General features: G+C 40.7%; 1 protein-coding gene across 15 annotated transcripts in view; it reads right to left on the reverse strand.

Moving 5' to 3' along the window:
• The window catches only part of Asap1 (ArfGAP with SH3 domain, ankyrin repeat and PH domain 1), a 308,734-nt gene that overhangs the window by 123,387 nt on the left and 168,221 nt on the right, over nucleotides 1–17,126 (reverse strand). For all 15 annotated transcript variants that reach the window (XM_031359258.1, XM_031359256.1, XM_031359248.1 and 12 more), the window contains one exon: nucleotides 6,757–6,829. In XM_031359258.1, the coding sequence (XP_031215118.1) occupies nucleotides 6,757–6,829 (73 nt within the window). The remainder of the gene's footprint in view (nucleotides 1–6,756; nucleotides 6,830–17,126) is intronic.

Below are 17,126 nucleotides of genomic sequence, written 5' to 3' on the forward strand. Positions count from 1 at the left end.
TAGTTCATATTGTTATTCATCCTAAGGGGCTGCAAACCCTTCAGCTCCTTGGATCCTTTCTCTAGCTCCTTTACTGGGGACCCTGTACTCAGTTCAATGGATGGCTGTGAGCCTCTACATCTGTGTTAGTTAGGTACTGTCAGAGCCTCAGTTATAACATTTACACAACAGTGGCTGGATGTACCTTGTACTTTTTCCAGGTAGAAGGAAACCATGGTTACCTATCTGATACTGCAGGACAGAGCACAGACAACACTTTTCAGAGCTTATCAATAATTTCAGTTTTTACTGGTCAATGATGAGAGTTTTGCTTCATATAAACATGAATACAAAATGGCAGAAGTATATTTATGGCCATATCAGAAATTGTTGGAAATTCTGTCCTAATACTTCAAGCAAAAATTTAATTAAGCAACTTTTAATGAAACTCATGTCAGCAATTCAAATAATAATTTGTAAAATCAAACATTCTAACTGTACAATCCAAAGTTACACTAATTTGACATTTACGTGTTGAGCAATGATGGTAGGAAAATATTCAGTCACGATGGTAGGAAAATATTTAGTCTTTGCTTTTTATAACTAAGCCATCACATTTTTATAAGAGCAGGAAACTGCTTATGTACAATATACAGAGGCCTTGAAGATGAGCTGGAGCACTTCAGGTCATATGATGGCACTGCATGGCGTGACACCAGTGTCCACACAATAGTGTCCATCTGTGAGCTGACAGCCTGGCCTGTAGCAAAGCCCTGTAATCCAAAACATGTAAGTACAGACAGGAACACCTCACATGCTTCATTTTGAATTAATTTTTGGTTGCTTGTGCACCAATATTTTATCATTGCCAAATCTTCCACAATCCCTACACGGGGTGTCTCAACCCAGTTTAGAAAGCCGCATAGGCTAGGTACCAGATTCCAACACTCACTCTCCGGGCGTGATACACTGCAGACTATTTTTGAACATACAGCCCATATGTCAGGCATGTGAGAGCATACACTTGTAGTGATGCTCATTTACTGAAATAACATGTGATACTTTACCTGATTCAAAATGTCTGTGAAAGAGATAGGATTCCAGGGAGAATACCACATGGAGAAGTAAAGCCCAAACCAGACTGTCCTGCCCTGGGTCTGTGCTATACTTAGAACAGCTTTACAGGAAAACCGAATCACAGTTCACAGAGATAAAAATCACTCAAGTGTGGACAAAGAACAACTTGGAATGAGAGGCCAGGTACAGAAATGCCTAGAATCTTGACCATATTTTTCCAGGAGGATCTGTTCAAGGTTTCGAAAGGTTGTCCGTAAAGATAATTACAAAGGGTCTGGAGAGAGAGCTCAGAAGATTACTGGATTCTCCTGCACAGGTTCAATTCTTAGCACCCATAGGGTAGCTCCCAACCATCTGGACCTCTGGTTCTAGGGAATGTGATACCCTCTTCTAGCCTCCTCTGGTATGCAGTAAGCACTGAGCACTCACACATACATTCAGGCAAAGTAATACATGTAACATAATACTGATAAATGCGGTTATTATCCATACACTTAAAAAAATCAGACATGTTAAATTTCCTAAACACAGAACTGATTTTATAGTCATGATTTTTTCCTTTCCAATATACTATTAAAATCTTAATTTATTGCCTGCTAAAGAGATCATAATTAAAGTTAGCATTATATGATATATAGCCAAACACTGGAATTAACTGCCAACTCTATTTACAACCTACTTTACACTATCTCTGAACATTTGAACAAAGTGTTTAGAAAGGCAGCTGAAATAAAGTTCCTTGCTTTCTAGCCAGTGATGAATTTAGTGTTTTACCTTTAAAACCTTAGATTTATTTGTGAGATCTATGAACTATTTCTTAACATAAATTATCTATCAAAATGAAAATTTAGAGAACATCGCGTGCTGATTCTGTCTTAACAGAGCACTAGATTTCCTTCCTAAAATCACTCACTAGCAATTCTAGTGGAAAGGAAGCAAGAGGAATTGAAAGCAGGAGGCAACACACATTTTCTCTCCTGCAGTGAAAAGGTGGAGCCGGTTTCCATCAGTCTAGCTTTGTTTCCAAGGAAGCCTTCCTTACTCACGCTGGTCAAACTACATTACCTTTTCTATTAAATTCAAAGGATTTAGAAAGAGTCCCATCTTTCAGACTAACAATGTTACATACTTCTAGGGCGTTACGTTGTCAGCAAATTAACATTTATTCCAAATACACCTCGGCAAACATTTCTAAGAAAATCACTATACAATAATAAATAATACGATACACATTTTAGTGGTGCACAGAGCTATGACTGTATCTACCTAGCATGCCTGAAGTCAAGGGTTAGGCCCTCAGTACTGAATCAGGCAGCTGCGGTGCGATGTCTAGTCCCAGCACTTGGGAGATGGAGTCAGGGGGATCAGAAGTTGAAGGTCATTCTATACACATAACGAAGAAACTACACAGGGAGTTTGAAGGTCATTCTATATACATAACTAAGTAACTACACAGGGAGTTTGACATTATCCTGGGATGCACGAGACCCTACCTCAAGAAAATAAAGAAAAATAAGATGAGCATTTCAGCCTGAGATCTAGTAATGTAAATACCCTGGGTCTTCAGTCCAGGAGAAAAGGATGAACAAGGCCATTAAGGTCACAATGGAGCCTGTGAAGAACAGATAACTGTTCCTAATGCAGCTGGTAAAATAATTAATCCATTCAGCCTACCTACTGATCGAGTCTTCCACTTTATAAAAACACAGCATGTGTCAATAGCTCCCTTTTCTGAAGTAACACCTGAATTATAACACTTGTGCATGTCATGACCAGAGGGGCAGCAAGGCTAAGGACACTAACCCTGTCAGCTGGGATAGCAAGGCAAGCTGATTGGTTTGCCGAATGGCTGTCAGCTTAAGCTTCTGATGCGAGCTCTCTCCATCAGGTGAGGTGAATGGGTAGCTTCTGGTGAAAACGAGCACTCTGATGATCTAGCCTTTGAAATCACAGGGCATTGTGTTAGCACTTCATTCCAGAGAAGGGGGTTTCTAAGTCTGGGTCACACTCAAGAAGGGGGAACTATGCTTGATTTTTGTTAAAAAAAAAAAAAAAATCAAAGAATTGTAGCATACTTTAAAGCCTTTCCAGTGCTTAGGAAAGGGTTAGTTATTTTAGATGAATTACCAAAAATAAAGGAGGAGTGGTGAAGACAGGAGTTGCATGGACTAAATGACAGTATGTTTCCTAGACTAATAAATTAAGGCTTTAAAACATAGAAAGAACAGAAAAATGGCTAGGATTGTTTTCTCTTGGTTTAAGACATACAGGTTTTGAGTTTTGCATGTATTTTTTAAGAGTCCTAATACACATGAGAGATAAGAGAGACTAATTCCCAAAGTGATTTCCACAGTAAAGGTCTTCCATGAAGATGTTTTTCAAAAAATAATTTTTATTATTCTACATTGTTCAGTTATCAATACTGACAAAGCTTATATGTAAAAAAAAAGAACACATTTTATAAACATGATCCTTCATAACTGCTGAGTACTTTTCAAATCATTTTAGGAAGGTGAATAGTTGGTTATCTCCAATGAGAAATACAAAAATGTTTCTTAAATCTTTAAGCATTATTGAATGGGATTTTTGTCACTTAAGCGCTGTAAGAAAACAAGAAAATTATGAAAACACAGTGGGAAAGAATGCCAATGATCAGCCTCTTCTGGCTTCTCAGAATGAAGCCAAAATCGCTGGGACAGGACAGTATGGACTGCATTTTGAATGTATCATGGAAAGATAAACCACTACCGTTTCCCTCACTTAACTGAACTTCTAAAAGATTAAATGTCACCTCTAAAGGATTAAGTGTCACTGTGCTGCCCAAATACCCCGACAAAAAGCTCACTGTATTATGTTGGCTTATGACTACAAAGGCAGTACTGGGTCCCAGTAGCCCATGAGGAGACCTAAGCCATCTCAGTTTATTTCTACCCTTCCTACCAAGTACAATTTCTATGTGATCCCCATCACAGAACCACAAAGTCAACCCACAGGTTACACTACCCAGTTTATATATGAGTGATTCACTCACTAATATTCATGATAAGCAAGTACTTACAGCTATTTTCAGGCAGCTTTCCAATGAAGAACCCATCCAGCCAACATACAACAAGCAACTTATTATATACTTATTAAGCCCTGTCACACAGCAGGTGAAGGTGATGAAGACAGTGTGTGTAAAATGATCAAGGCTGGGGTCACGAGGCTCTCATCTTCCTCTTAAGTGTGGTACTCTGGGTAAGTTGTCTGGCTCTCTAAGCTCCAGTTTCATCACCTGAGACATGGGCATGATGGCGCTTACCTCACAGGCTTGTTTGGTTTAGTCTAGAGTATAGCATCAATTTCTAACAGCCAATGCCATGTTCTCTGAGAGCCAATCCCTTACCACTCTGTCAAATTACATTAGATCCCCAGAATCTCTTTCTGGAGTCAAATATTGCCCTTGAGTTTAACAAGTGTGGCAAAGCTACATTATTCTTCTTTTTGAAAACTGGGTAGAGTGTATACAGTAAGAGTGTAGCAGTATATATGTGCTATTCTTCATTTATGAATCCCATTCATTTTATGTTTTTCCCATAAACATCCCAATAAGGCTCCTGAGCATCTTCTTATACATTTTAAGTGTATTTTATTGTCACCTCACAGCATGAAAATTAAGGTAGAAACATCAAAGTAAGTTTAAACATATAAACACTGCTCATGTGAAAAAACAAAACAAACAAAACAAAACAAAATGGAATCAGTCCCTCAAACACATGCGTGGGGCTTTTCTGGTTACTCTCAAAAAGCTACTCCCTACAAAAGGCCCACCACATTTCAGGGGTTTACCAGAATGAAGTCAGAGACAGAAGTTGTAAATTAGGTTTCTCATTATGTGAAAACTTAAAACAACCTACAGTCACTCCAGACTGAGACAACTGTGATCGCTGATCTGAGATGTTACATCTGCAGTCAACTAGATCCCAAGCAGCTGGTCACCACACCTATGAGGATTTCCTGATTGGGTCATGTGAGGTGACAAGACCCACCTGAAGTCTAGCCACACCTGCTGGCACCGGCCCATATAAAAGAACGTGTACGTGGGAGCTTCTGCTTTCTGCCTGCTTGCATGGAAAGGTTCATCTACGCTGCTGCTGAGGTGTCCTTCCCAGGTATTAGAACCTACTTCTGCATTGAAATATAGCAGAGACATCCAGCCTCATGACTTACACAATTCCAGGATTCTTGACATTTCCATCATGAGACAACCCCTGCTGAGCTGACTTTACTGAATTTCCACAATACAGAAACTAGGCACACTAAGTCCCCTCAACAACTCTTTCAGACCACCACAAACTGGAAGCCACTCTAATAAATCCCTATTAATATATTTTTATATTATGTTTATACTAAACATAAATGTTTTCATTCATTCTATCAGTTTTGTTGATTTAAAAAAAAAACCCGGACTTTTATATAAAACAGTCACTACTTATCTGTGTTATTTAAATAAATAATGTCATTTTCTTGAATACAGAGAAACTAGGTAGTGGTACAAAATATGATGATAGTATTGTACAATCTTCTAAGGTGTGGGGAGCAGGCTGACAAGAACAAGTTTCCCCTCAGACTAGTGATTCTAAGCTCTGACGGGGGCTGGGGGAGGTGAGGTAGGCAGTGAAGGGTCTGGGCCAGGTTTTGCCTTGTTCACACTCCTTTCAGCTCTATAATTATATAATAATAACATCAAGAACACTGAACTTACTAAAACTTCAATGACATAATACAGAAATGAGGTACACTAAGTCCCATAACAAGTCTTTACTAGTACCACCCATGTACAGAACTGCCCAGTAAGCAGTTCAGGGTAGGCTTCTGTTCACTGTTCAGCTTCAGAGCGTGTGCTCTTTCCTTCATAGGCAGCCATCTTCCCCTTCCAGGCTTTATGTGCATTAAAGACAACTGATGGTATTAGTGCGGTGACTTCCTGCAAGTAGGTTGTGGGTGACTCAGAGACCTTGAAACATTCATCCCAACCCTTTCCTGGGTTCTTGTGGGTATCCACTAATTTAATTAATTTGGATTAATCATGTAATTAAAATATTGCAATATTTATATTATAGAAATAATATTTGTGTATATGACCATAAATTATATAATATATAATATCATAATTAATTATTAATTATTATAAAGCAAAAATATGTTAGAGAGTTACAAAAAGTCTCTGGACTAATGTTAAAATATTTAGTTACCTAAGTTCTCTGGCATCATTAAATAAAAAATGACAGTGGGCAGTCAGTGAAGGTAAGAATTTTAATATTGCCCCTTCCTGAATCCCCTGTAGGGTCCATGGTCTGTACTGGTTTTTAGTGTGTACAGTCACACTCAAGAGGGAAGAGACTATTCAGGTTTAAATGAAGTTGCTGGATCATAGACTGACCGACCACACAGAGACTGTAGGTACCTCCTGTGGTCTGTGATAACCATCAGCCTCTAGTCTACTGAGTTCTTAAAAAGATACTAACATGGACTTATACTATAGAAACAATGACCAGCTTTGGCTGACAGTATAGTCAGAAGGGAAAAAAGGAGAAAAGCTCAATTCTTTGGCCTACTTATCTTTTCATCTGTGAAGGCCTTTTGTGACTATCCCCCAATATGACAGAGACAACTGTGACCGTGATTAATGAGTTATGCGAGGATTTGGTAAGTACTTACCTTGACCGGAATTATATATTGCTTTTACAGATTTCTTCACTTTCTGTAGGGCTGTTCTATCTTGGTCTAGAGCCTAAAAAGAGAGGGGGGGGGAAGGGTGTTAAAAATTTTTGGTACATTAAAAAAAAAAACTTCACTCACAACTTCATATGTTCTGTGAAGCACCAGAGTGGCAGCACACTTATAGCCACCCGTGCCTAGCTTCGTATACAAGCGGAGGGTCACTACACAAGGCTCAGTGTGGGGTGAAATGCTCAGCCTGCAAGCCTGTCAGTAACCATGCAAAGAAACTGTAGTGAACCTTAAGAAGTGTTTCCTTCTCACACAAGCTCATGGCCTGGTAAGGGAGAAAACACCCTTAAGGTACAAGACCCGAGACCTGGGGGACTACACTGATCTTAGCATCTGGTGTAAATACACCCAAAATTTTTTTTACCAAAGTATATAATAAGCAGGAATGATCTTTTCATAGTGCTTTTGAAGTTGACAATTTCTTTAATAAAAAAAAAAATCCCTGCTTATTAAAATCAAAGATGAAACTGATGATTAAATGGAAATCCACCCTGCCTCAGCTTCCCAAGTGCTGAAGTAACAGATACGTACCCACCACACCCAGCCACTGGCTGACACTCAATAAGCACAAAGCAGGACATACTTGTCACCAACAGATGATAGCTCGAAAACTGCCAGGTACCCGACTCCCAAATGCTCCTCTGGCCAGTGCCTCAGCCACTGCGTACAGCACGTGCGCTGTGCCTCAGAGGCCATGGCATGTTTTACCAGATGGTTTTAGGGTAGAGGTAAAACTGAAGTACTGTAAGATAACTCACATGTAATAAATACTTACTACAGAGTTTACATGAATTATCCCACATGATTCTCAAAATTAATTTATAACATAAATACTACTATGTCTATTTTATAGAAAACAGAAGTTTAGAAAGTCCATTCTGTCTGGGGTGACACAGCTGGAATTTGAACAAAGTCTTGACAACAAAACCTGACCTCCAACCCTGCCCAGTTCTGCATTCTAATCTGTAACAAGATGAAATGAAAAACTACAAGTAATCACTAGGAAGGGGGGAACCTATCATTTTCAAGAGAGGAAACCTAAGTAAACTATTTAGGATTCTGAGTGTCATGGTTAATATTGATTGTCAACATGATGGGATTTAGAATAACTAAGAGACAAACTCTGTGCATGTCTGTCAGGGTTTCTAGAGAGGCTTAAATGAGAGAAGACCCACCTTGAAAGTAGGCAGCACTGCCCTATGGACCTTGGTCATAGGCTGCAGAAAAAGCAGCTGCAGGAGCTCAGCATTCATCACACTGTGGCTGTGGGCACCCATTCCTAGCTCAGGGATGGTCTTGCTCCCACTATGAAGGACATTTCCTCAAAGGTTGCAAGCCAAACTCAACCCTTCCCTTCCTTCCACTGTTTTTGTCAAAAGTTTTATAGCAGCCACAAGAAAAGAAAATACACTTCTAGTACAAGAAAAAGGAGAAACTAGGCAGGACTGTGCCCTCTGATGAGCTGTGTGAACCACACACCGTTATCAGCATATACTTTTACATAGATATTACTGATTTTCCCCCAGAGAGAAAAAAGCCCCAGGTTTGAGAAAAAGATTTGTCTAGTGTCCCACATCATAAGGAGAAATAGCCTATGTGTTTTTGAGAGTGCTCCCCATTTGCTGTGGAAGTGTGTCTGTGTATTCCTGGACCTCACTGTAATTTCAAAAAAAGAGACAAGATGTACTCTCAATTCACCTGGCAGTTCAGCTCCAGGGTCTATGCAGAGAATTAGTCTCACTGCAATGCCTGTGTGTATTTGGAGTTATCAACTCTAATGAGCAAAGTATGAGGAAGATTTCAAAACACTGTATGAGACATCATGTCATTTCTTATGGGGCAAGGGGTGTACTAAATAAAGGAAGAGGCAATGTTTCAGAATTCATTTTAGATGCTTTCTCAGCTCATCCGCTCAGGCAAAGAACTCGTTCACAGAGTGCAAATTCATGTACTTTTAAAGGTTTTTAAGAGCATTTCATCTATCAGGTACACCCACAGCTAAATCTGAATGATGCTTTTTCTTTTTCTTTTTTTGAAACCTTTGTATTTGGCCAGTGGCAAGAAGCAGCCAAGTAAAAGTATTTCGAGTCCCATATTGTAGAGAGCTAGATAGATGGTGTTGTCCTTCATTTAAACCAGGCCCCCTCCAGAAACAACACCTCTAGATGTGCTAAACGGTTCCATTCCCTCAAGTGCCAAACAACTGCAAAGACTGCCTGTGAAATGTCACATGAGAGCAAAAAGAAAAGCCGTAGACACAGGGTGGACTCCGTAGCTGCATAATGTGTGACAAGATACGTGTCTGCATTTCTTACTGTGCATCTGAAGCAAACCACACCACAAGGGCAAGAGCAAGGCAAGGCAGGAGGGCAGGCAGTCAGCAGTACTCTAGAGCTTCCGCCTCTAGCTCCTGCCCTCATTTCCTTTGATGGTGGACTGGTGTGGAAATGGGCCAAACCCTTCCTTCTCCAAGCTGCTTTTGGTCACAGTACTTTGTCAACTAAGACACCTACTCTTGGAGGTTTGAGAGAATTCAAGATGACCTTGGGAGCACATGAATCATGCCAGAGGTAGATCTGCCCCTTCCTTCCACTGAGAGAATAAATGCAGTAGGCACAAGACAAACGAAAACCTGAACAAGTCTGAAAATACTTTATCCTTTCTAACAACTAGAATTCATTTTTATGAATTCATTCAGCCAATGCACATTAGTAAGTGCAGATTATGTGTTAGGACAGAGACCCCAAAGTGAATAAGATGTAGTCAGTTTATACTGACTTTGGAATAGCAAATTCAGTTCCAGGGATTCCTGGATACAAAAGAAGGGGAGAGTGAGGAGAAGGAGAAGCAGAGAACTGACCCTCCAGTGTCTGCTGTGTGCTAGGCATGCCCCATGGCACCTGCACCTTCACCTTCAGCTCTTGTTCATGGACAATGACCCTACCCTGTCTCTGAGCTAAGCAGCAAGGGAGATATGGAAGCAGGCATCAAAGACAAGCCAAGGCAGCAAGCAAAGCAGACCCAGGAGGCTAAGTGCGGGGACTGCACTAGTTGAGGTAAAGCCTAGGGGTCTGTGACTCAGCTTGTGTGTCTGCAAGACACCTGGCAGGTAGGAAGCAACAGCCATGAAGACCTGAGTACAGGGGAGGAGACAGGGCAAGAGCAGCTTCTGTGAGAGGACGCAATGATGTTATTTGTTAGTTTCAAGATTAGTAGGAGTCAAATGAGGCCACTAAAAAAGGGAAAATTATCAACCTAAAATAAAAGTTGATTTGCATAATGCACCCCCAAAATGGAAAGTTGATGTATCATACACAAATAAAGGCTTTAAGCTGTTTATCCCACTGTTGGATACTATTAAAAGAACTTTGAAGATTCAAGCTCTCCAGATATTTAATAGTCTCTGTTGTGCCTACAGCAATGGTTGCTCAGAGTGGGTGGGATGTGGCCCAGGGATAGATTAGTAGGTAGTAAACCGCTAAGTTCTGGGTCCCAACTTGACTAGTTACTTCACAGTTCATAATCATGGCAAAGTTTCAATAAGGCATTTTCAGTGACAAACTGTGAATGGTTCCAAAGAACTATCCATGCCAGAAAATAACCACTAAGCTAGCAACAACCTTCTACATCAAAGCAAAGTACAGCACAGAACAATAACTAAAGTACACTGTCCTGTGCAGATGGGCAGGCATCATTTACCCTCCGAGGCATACAGTCTGAGGGGAGGACAACACTGAGCAGATATTCAGCAGATAATGCAGCATGCTTTGGCACTGAAAGCATTGAAAACAGGTCTGCAGAGCCTACCTGGCGCCCCATGACATTGATGCGTCTCTCCCATGTGCTGAGTTAGAATCCTAGTTTTTATTCTAACCACATGCAAGAAACCACTTCTTAATTAAGATAAATAAAACAACATGGTGGGGGGCCAGGTAGTACATGAAGTATATGTGCAATCATTTCCTGAAGGCTTATTATGGCCATAACAGACCCACATCTCATACTACCTCTCAAAGGTCAGTCATTTCTATGGTGGATAGTAAGTAAGATGATTTCATTTTCCCTGGTGAAGGCCAAGAACATATTACCAAGGAACAACTACTGAGGTTGCAAAGAAAGCCTTGCGTGAAACAGACCAATGGAAACACGTGGAGAGATGAACCTGCTTGCCCTCTCCCTTCCTGTCCACTTCTACAGATGGGAATGTAATCCCAAAAAGGGCAAGAACTGTTGGAGCAGCAGGGGTCGGCCTGGGCCAGTTGTCTTATCTCATGTTCAAACCACACTGCCATTTGTGTAGACTGCAGTGTCCACCAATCTGAAGAGAGAAAGTAGACACCAGATCCTCTTCAAAGCCCTTGAGGTTAACCTGTCACCAAGTTCAGTCAGTTTACTTTATGAAGAAACTCTAATCCTAGTTAGAGGGAAAGGTCAGGATTGAACTCTCAAGAAATCTCACTCTCTGCTCTGGTGGCCTACCTTGTGGGACATGCTACCTAGTGTCTCGTCACCAGCAGTAGTGCCCACAGCTGAGGAGCCCTCAATGTCCTAGCAATTCTACCAGCTGTGCATAGGGCCAGTCTTTAAAGCAGCAGAGCTTAGTTATGGAGCTGAGAACTACTGTGAAAAGAAATGTGATGCTGTGGCTGTGAATACAGGAAAAGAGGCCATCTAGACACAGGCACTTCCTGTCTGGCTATCACTTATTGCCTTGGTGACTATATAGTAAGCTAAAGTCCCAGATACTAAATGGAGTTGTTGATGCTGACTTCATATAGCAGGTTGGGGTTGCCTTTCCCCTCTCAAGGGCCTCAAATTCTTATGTAGCTCAATTTGCCTTCTGTGCTAGCTAGTTTCACATCAGTTTGACACAAGCTAGCATCATCTGAAAGGAGGTTACCTCAGTTGAGAAAATGCCCCTGTAAAATGCAGCTATAGGGAAGTTTCTTAATAGTGATGGAGAGGGTCCAGTCTATTGTAAGTGGTGCCATCCCTGGGCTGGGGGTCCTGGGCTCTATGAGAAAGCAGGCTAAGCATGCCATGGGAAGCAAACCAGTACGTAGGGCTCCTTCATGGCCTCCCCATCAGCTCCTGACTACAAGGTTCCTTCCTGTTTGAATTCCTGTCCTGATTTCCTCCAATGATCGACTAAGCCAAATAAACCTTTTCCTCTCCACCTTGATTTTGGTGATATTGTTTCATCACATCAATAGTAACCCTAGCTAGGACAGCTTCCTTCTCCAGACTGAAAATAAATGCTAGTATCTATTTTATACATTACTTTACACAACCTTCCAGTTAACGTACAAGTCGGTTCCCACCTCTAATTTACAGACTTAAAGAAAACTGAAGCGCAGATGACACTTGATTGTGCAGCTTGTGAAGGACAAAAGCAGGGTTCTAAGCCAAGTCTCTTTGAAGCTGAAGCCTAAGCACAGCCATTACATTGCCTGTGAACCTTCTGACCTGCAGAGAGTGTCAATCAAGAAGGGAACTAGTGGGAGGTAGGGGAACAGGACAGGGTAATGGGTGGTGAATATGAAACAAGCACTTTACATGCATGTATGGAAACGTCACATTGATACCACTATTCTGTACATATAAGAAATGGAGGAACAACAATTCAGTCATCTGGGCAGAGGCAAGATGGCTCCAGAAACCCTTTCCTTCCCCTTCTAGGTAGCTCTATGAAGAAGCCTAAAATATTCATATGGGTGTTAGTCAAAAGAACCGTGGGGTTTGCCTCTTGACTCAGTACTGAACATTCTTTGGAAGCCGCTAACAGAACCACATCTTTGACCATGGCCGCCACATTCATTAAAATTAATGCTGTCAGGTAAACTGAGAGCTTGCTCACAGAAAATAGGTTTGCTATTATGAACCAACCACAATAACACTGGAGATACACAGATTTCCCAAAATCAACTAGTGCTTTCAAATACTAACTCGCTGAAAGAAATCACTGAATGACAGAAAAAACTAAATAGAATTAGCGTGTTTACCTTTTGAATTAACAAAGTCTGATATTATTTATAAAAGAGAGAAAACGTTTCTGCTTCGGCATTTCACATCTAGTTTACACCCACAGATAGTTCGCTAGCCCGCACAGAGGAGTATAACGACATCTGGATGACACCTACAACGGGGATCCTTCACTCGTGAAGACATGCTCCCCCAGATGTCAAGCCTACCTCTAGAAGTCTAGGTGCCCAGTAAAGGCAACACTGTTCTTCATCAAGCTGTAATGAGGCAGAGAGCAAGTGCGTGCCAACAGTCTAAAGAGAGGTATATTTGTGGTTAAGCATCAAGGAAGCCTGTCATCCCGGAAATTAGGAAGTACAAGGACTTCCTAAGTTAAGGTTAAGGTGCTCAGCAGGAAGCCAATCAAATTCCCTCTTCTTGAGCACTTTGTAACAAACAGGACAGAAATGCTGCCATACTATCTCCACAGCACTGCCTAAGCCCTTCTTCTGGCTCTCCAGCTAGATCTGTTAACAGCCTTCTGATGGTTCCCATATTCATCCCATCCATCTTTGCACCAAGGTACAATGTTCCTAAAATGTAAATCAGATCATGGCACTCAATGGCTTTAAAACTCTAGAATACTGAAGGAGAAACTCTCCATAGCTCTCATTGTGATGTGATTAAAAATGTGTCTTTTAAATTAATTTTTTTTTGGAGGCAGGATTTCTTTGGGTATAGCCCTGGCTGTCCTGAAACTCTGCTATGTAGACTAGACTGGCCTTGAACTCAGAGATTTGCTGGGATTAAAGGCATGTGCCACCATCACTCTGCTTAAAATAATTCTTGTATACCCTATCACAAGGTTGATTATCTAAAAACTTTAAGCCCTTTAACAATATCTTCTAATTGTCACCATGCCTACTTTGCCCTCATTATTTCAAAAGACCCAATGACATGTTTAACTTCCATAGAAAAGAGGGGAGAAATAGTACATATTCATGGTAATTTCCTGTAGCCTTGCAAATTGTACATTTAAAAAATTAGTAGAATATTGTGTTTCAAGAGCTCCTGTCTGGGGCCAAGAAGAAAACTGTAATCACAGCAATTACCTTGTGAACCTCTAATTTCTGTTGTAGCTGCAAACTTCCGAGTAGCACACCCACCCACGAATACCATGGCTCTTTCATCTACAAGCAATTTCTGTTCCATTCTTGGGAAAATAATAATTATAGGTACAGCAAGGTATTTAAAGGAAAAAAAAAGCCATGAAAATACCATTTCCATGCTATACAACAGTGACAGTTCCTGAAGGAAGTAAAATCTCGACCAGAACAAGGTTCCCCAATTTGTATGTGTTAGGAGCTACCCCAAAAGAACACGAGTTAATGCTAGAGAGCAGACAGTAAATTACTGAGCTGGTTAGCCTTTTAGCACCTCAGAGTTCTAGGATCCTACAGTGTTCTAGTAAATATAGTGTTTGGGTCTTGACCCAATGCTTGAAACCATGCTGGGATGGCTCACACTCATTAAGGTTAGTCAAGATGGAGAGTAACTGGGCAGATGCCAGAATTTAACAACCGTGGTTTGGTGACTGGTATCTAGAGCAATACTACCTGGGGTCAAATTCTACCTGCACTACTCACTAACCTACATGCCTGGATCTAGTTAGATAAACCAGCTGGGCTTCAGTTTCCTTATTGCAAAACAGGAGTATTTATAGTAGGCAATTTTGAGTAGATTAAGTAAAGAAAAGTTGAAGTAAATAAAGTGCTTTTAATGATATTTGGAACAAGGCAAGTTCTCAGCCAGTGTTATCTAGATTTGATGGTGAAAGGCATTTTGATTTATTTACTCCACGGTTCCCTAGGGATGAATAGTTAGCAAGAACATTTTTTTTTTAATGTAGATGGTAAAGCTACCATATACCAAACCCCATTCAGACTCAATCAGACTGCTCATCTCCCTAGGATATATACAATAGTCTCCTATAGGGTGAGATGAAAGAAAGTGACAACTTTAGCCTGTAGTCTTTATGCTATAGAGTACATTCAGAATATACTTATGTGTATGCCTATATATGAAGATTGGAATCACATTCAAAACAGATGTGAAATACACGATAGTGGTTTGAAGACCACTATAAAAACAAGTATGTTCTGAATACTATTCATGCCCACAGCATGATGGGGCAGGCAAAGTAAGGGTTGGCATGAAGCATGCCCAGGACTGCCTGCTGTATGTGTGCTGTCTGTGTGGAAAGAAGACAGTCTTGTACACCACTTCAAAGGCATCCTGGGGTGGGAATGGAGCCCAGTGGTCGAGTGCTTGCCTACACGTGTAATGCCTTACATTCAATCCTCAGCCTTCGGGCATTACCAAGACATTAGTGGGCTTTTAAGCACTGGCAACCAATCTAGTAACTTTAAACTCAGAATATTGGCTAACATCAAATAGTGTTAACATTACCTAAAATAAAAAGTTCTTCTCATTTTCTTATCACTTTTAGTAACTCATTGGTTCTCTCAGGCTTGACAGCAAGCTCCTGACTACCCAACTCATCTTGTTGGCTCAAAGAAAGGAAGAAAGGAAGAAAGGAAGAGATGGGGAGGGGGAGGAAGAGAGAGAAAGAAAGATTGATTCAGCTAATGTGAGCCGTAGTCCCACTGCTCCAAAATACTACTTTCCTTTGTGCTGACCTCTCTTAGTACATATACACAATCTCTACTTAAGTAAGCAATGTCTTACATGCAGCATGTATTCAGCTTTTCTCACTAGTAAGTTGCAAATCACTATGTTTTTCTGTCTGGGTGTTACCAACTGAGCAGTTGAAGATGGCCTTTCATCACTCTGATACGTCTTCTGATTCCTACACATTCCTGTTAAAAGCTACTGTCATCTCCCATGTCCATAAAGATTTTTATATTTAAAGTTTAATTTTTAGCATGAACAACATTAAGCAAAAAGTTGCTTCTACTGAAGACATTCTCTAGTCAGGCACTTGTGTTTTTATTATGTGTGGGTACCAATGGCATTTTTATTATATTTGTAATTCATGATGTCCCTAAGTTATTATATGGATAAAAAGTCTTAAATAAATGTCACAAAGATCTAGCAAATCCTCTTGCAAATTACATTTCACTGCAATTTAGGACAGTAGTTAACTTAAAGCACAGTCTTTTTAAAAGGGTTCAAAGGCTAATGTGAAATGCCTGCCCCTACCCAGCACAGAGCAGCTGGTCCTCAGCATGCCCCTCTCAGATAATGCTCTCTGAGCATCAGCGGACACAGTGCCTTACGAGAAGGAGGCTACTCCCAGACTGGGGACCCTGTGATACTGAACTACAGAAGAGAGAGATGGACGCTGCACTCTGCTCAGAAGCACTGAACAACACTCATCACTGGGTGTTGTTTCCTTCAAGGTAGAATCTTCCCGTTTACAATACTTAAGTTCTCCATAAATCAAACCCTATTTCCTCAACATGCATATCAGCACTTCAGAGACATTCCCACTAGATGTCAGGTTTTGCATTTTATGGAATGAGTCCTCTTAGAATATGCATAATCATTCTTAGGCCCTGATATGTGTGCAGTCTAGTAGGATATTAATTGACTAAGAATGTGTCTGTACATCCATATAGCACTTCACACAAAAATTTTCATCCCTACTCTTTCTCGATTAATTCACTTGACAAATGCCCCTAGTGGGACACAATATCCTAGAGCTACAAGTGCAGGGGAGATCCCTGACATGAGGGGTTCCTACAGGTCACCTTAATGCCATTTATTACTAGGTCTCTAGACTCAAAGTGTTTGGAAAATATGAATGCCCTTTTATTGTATGACATATGAGGATCTAAAGAAAGATGTAATCACTCAGAAAGGTACAGTCAATTTTAGAAAACATTTCATTTTAAGACATGAGATAAAGGAAGACTTTCATGATCTTTACGTTGTAGACTGAGTTATATTGTAAACAGGGGAACAAACTTCCTTTCAATTGTTTCTCTGTAGCTGGGAGTAAAATTAAAGGGCTGTCAATGATTTAAAAGTGGCTTCTAGTTGTGATAAGAGTGGAAAATGGAACCCTTCTAGTTAAAAGGTGCTGTGGAGTGTTCTTTCTGCAAAGCTTTAAGTTCATGGTGCTCATGCCAGCCGTTTTACAAACGTCCATGCTCAGGACAAGGTAAAGGAGGATGTTTGGAGCACACTCTCAAGAGCTTAACTGGCCTAGGAACTTCTCAGTGTTACCTACCTACTCTGGTGCCACTTAGCACCATGTTCAGTGACACACACCACAGTGATCCTCTAAGTTGAGGTCCACATCTCAAAAGTGA

The sequence above is a fragment of the Mastomys coucha genome, unplaced genomic scaffold (genome assembly GCF_008632895.1).
Source record: "Mastomys coucha isolate ucsf_1 unplaced genomic scaffold, UCSF_Mcou_1 pScaffold7, whole genome shotgun sequence".
In the NCBI taxonomy this organism is placed as follows: domain Eukaryota; kingdom Metazoa; phylum Chordata; class Mammalia; order Rodentia; family Muridae; genus Mastomys; species Mastomys coucha.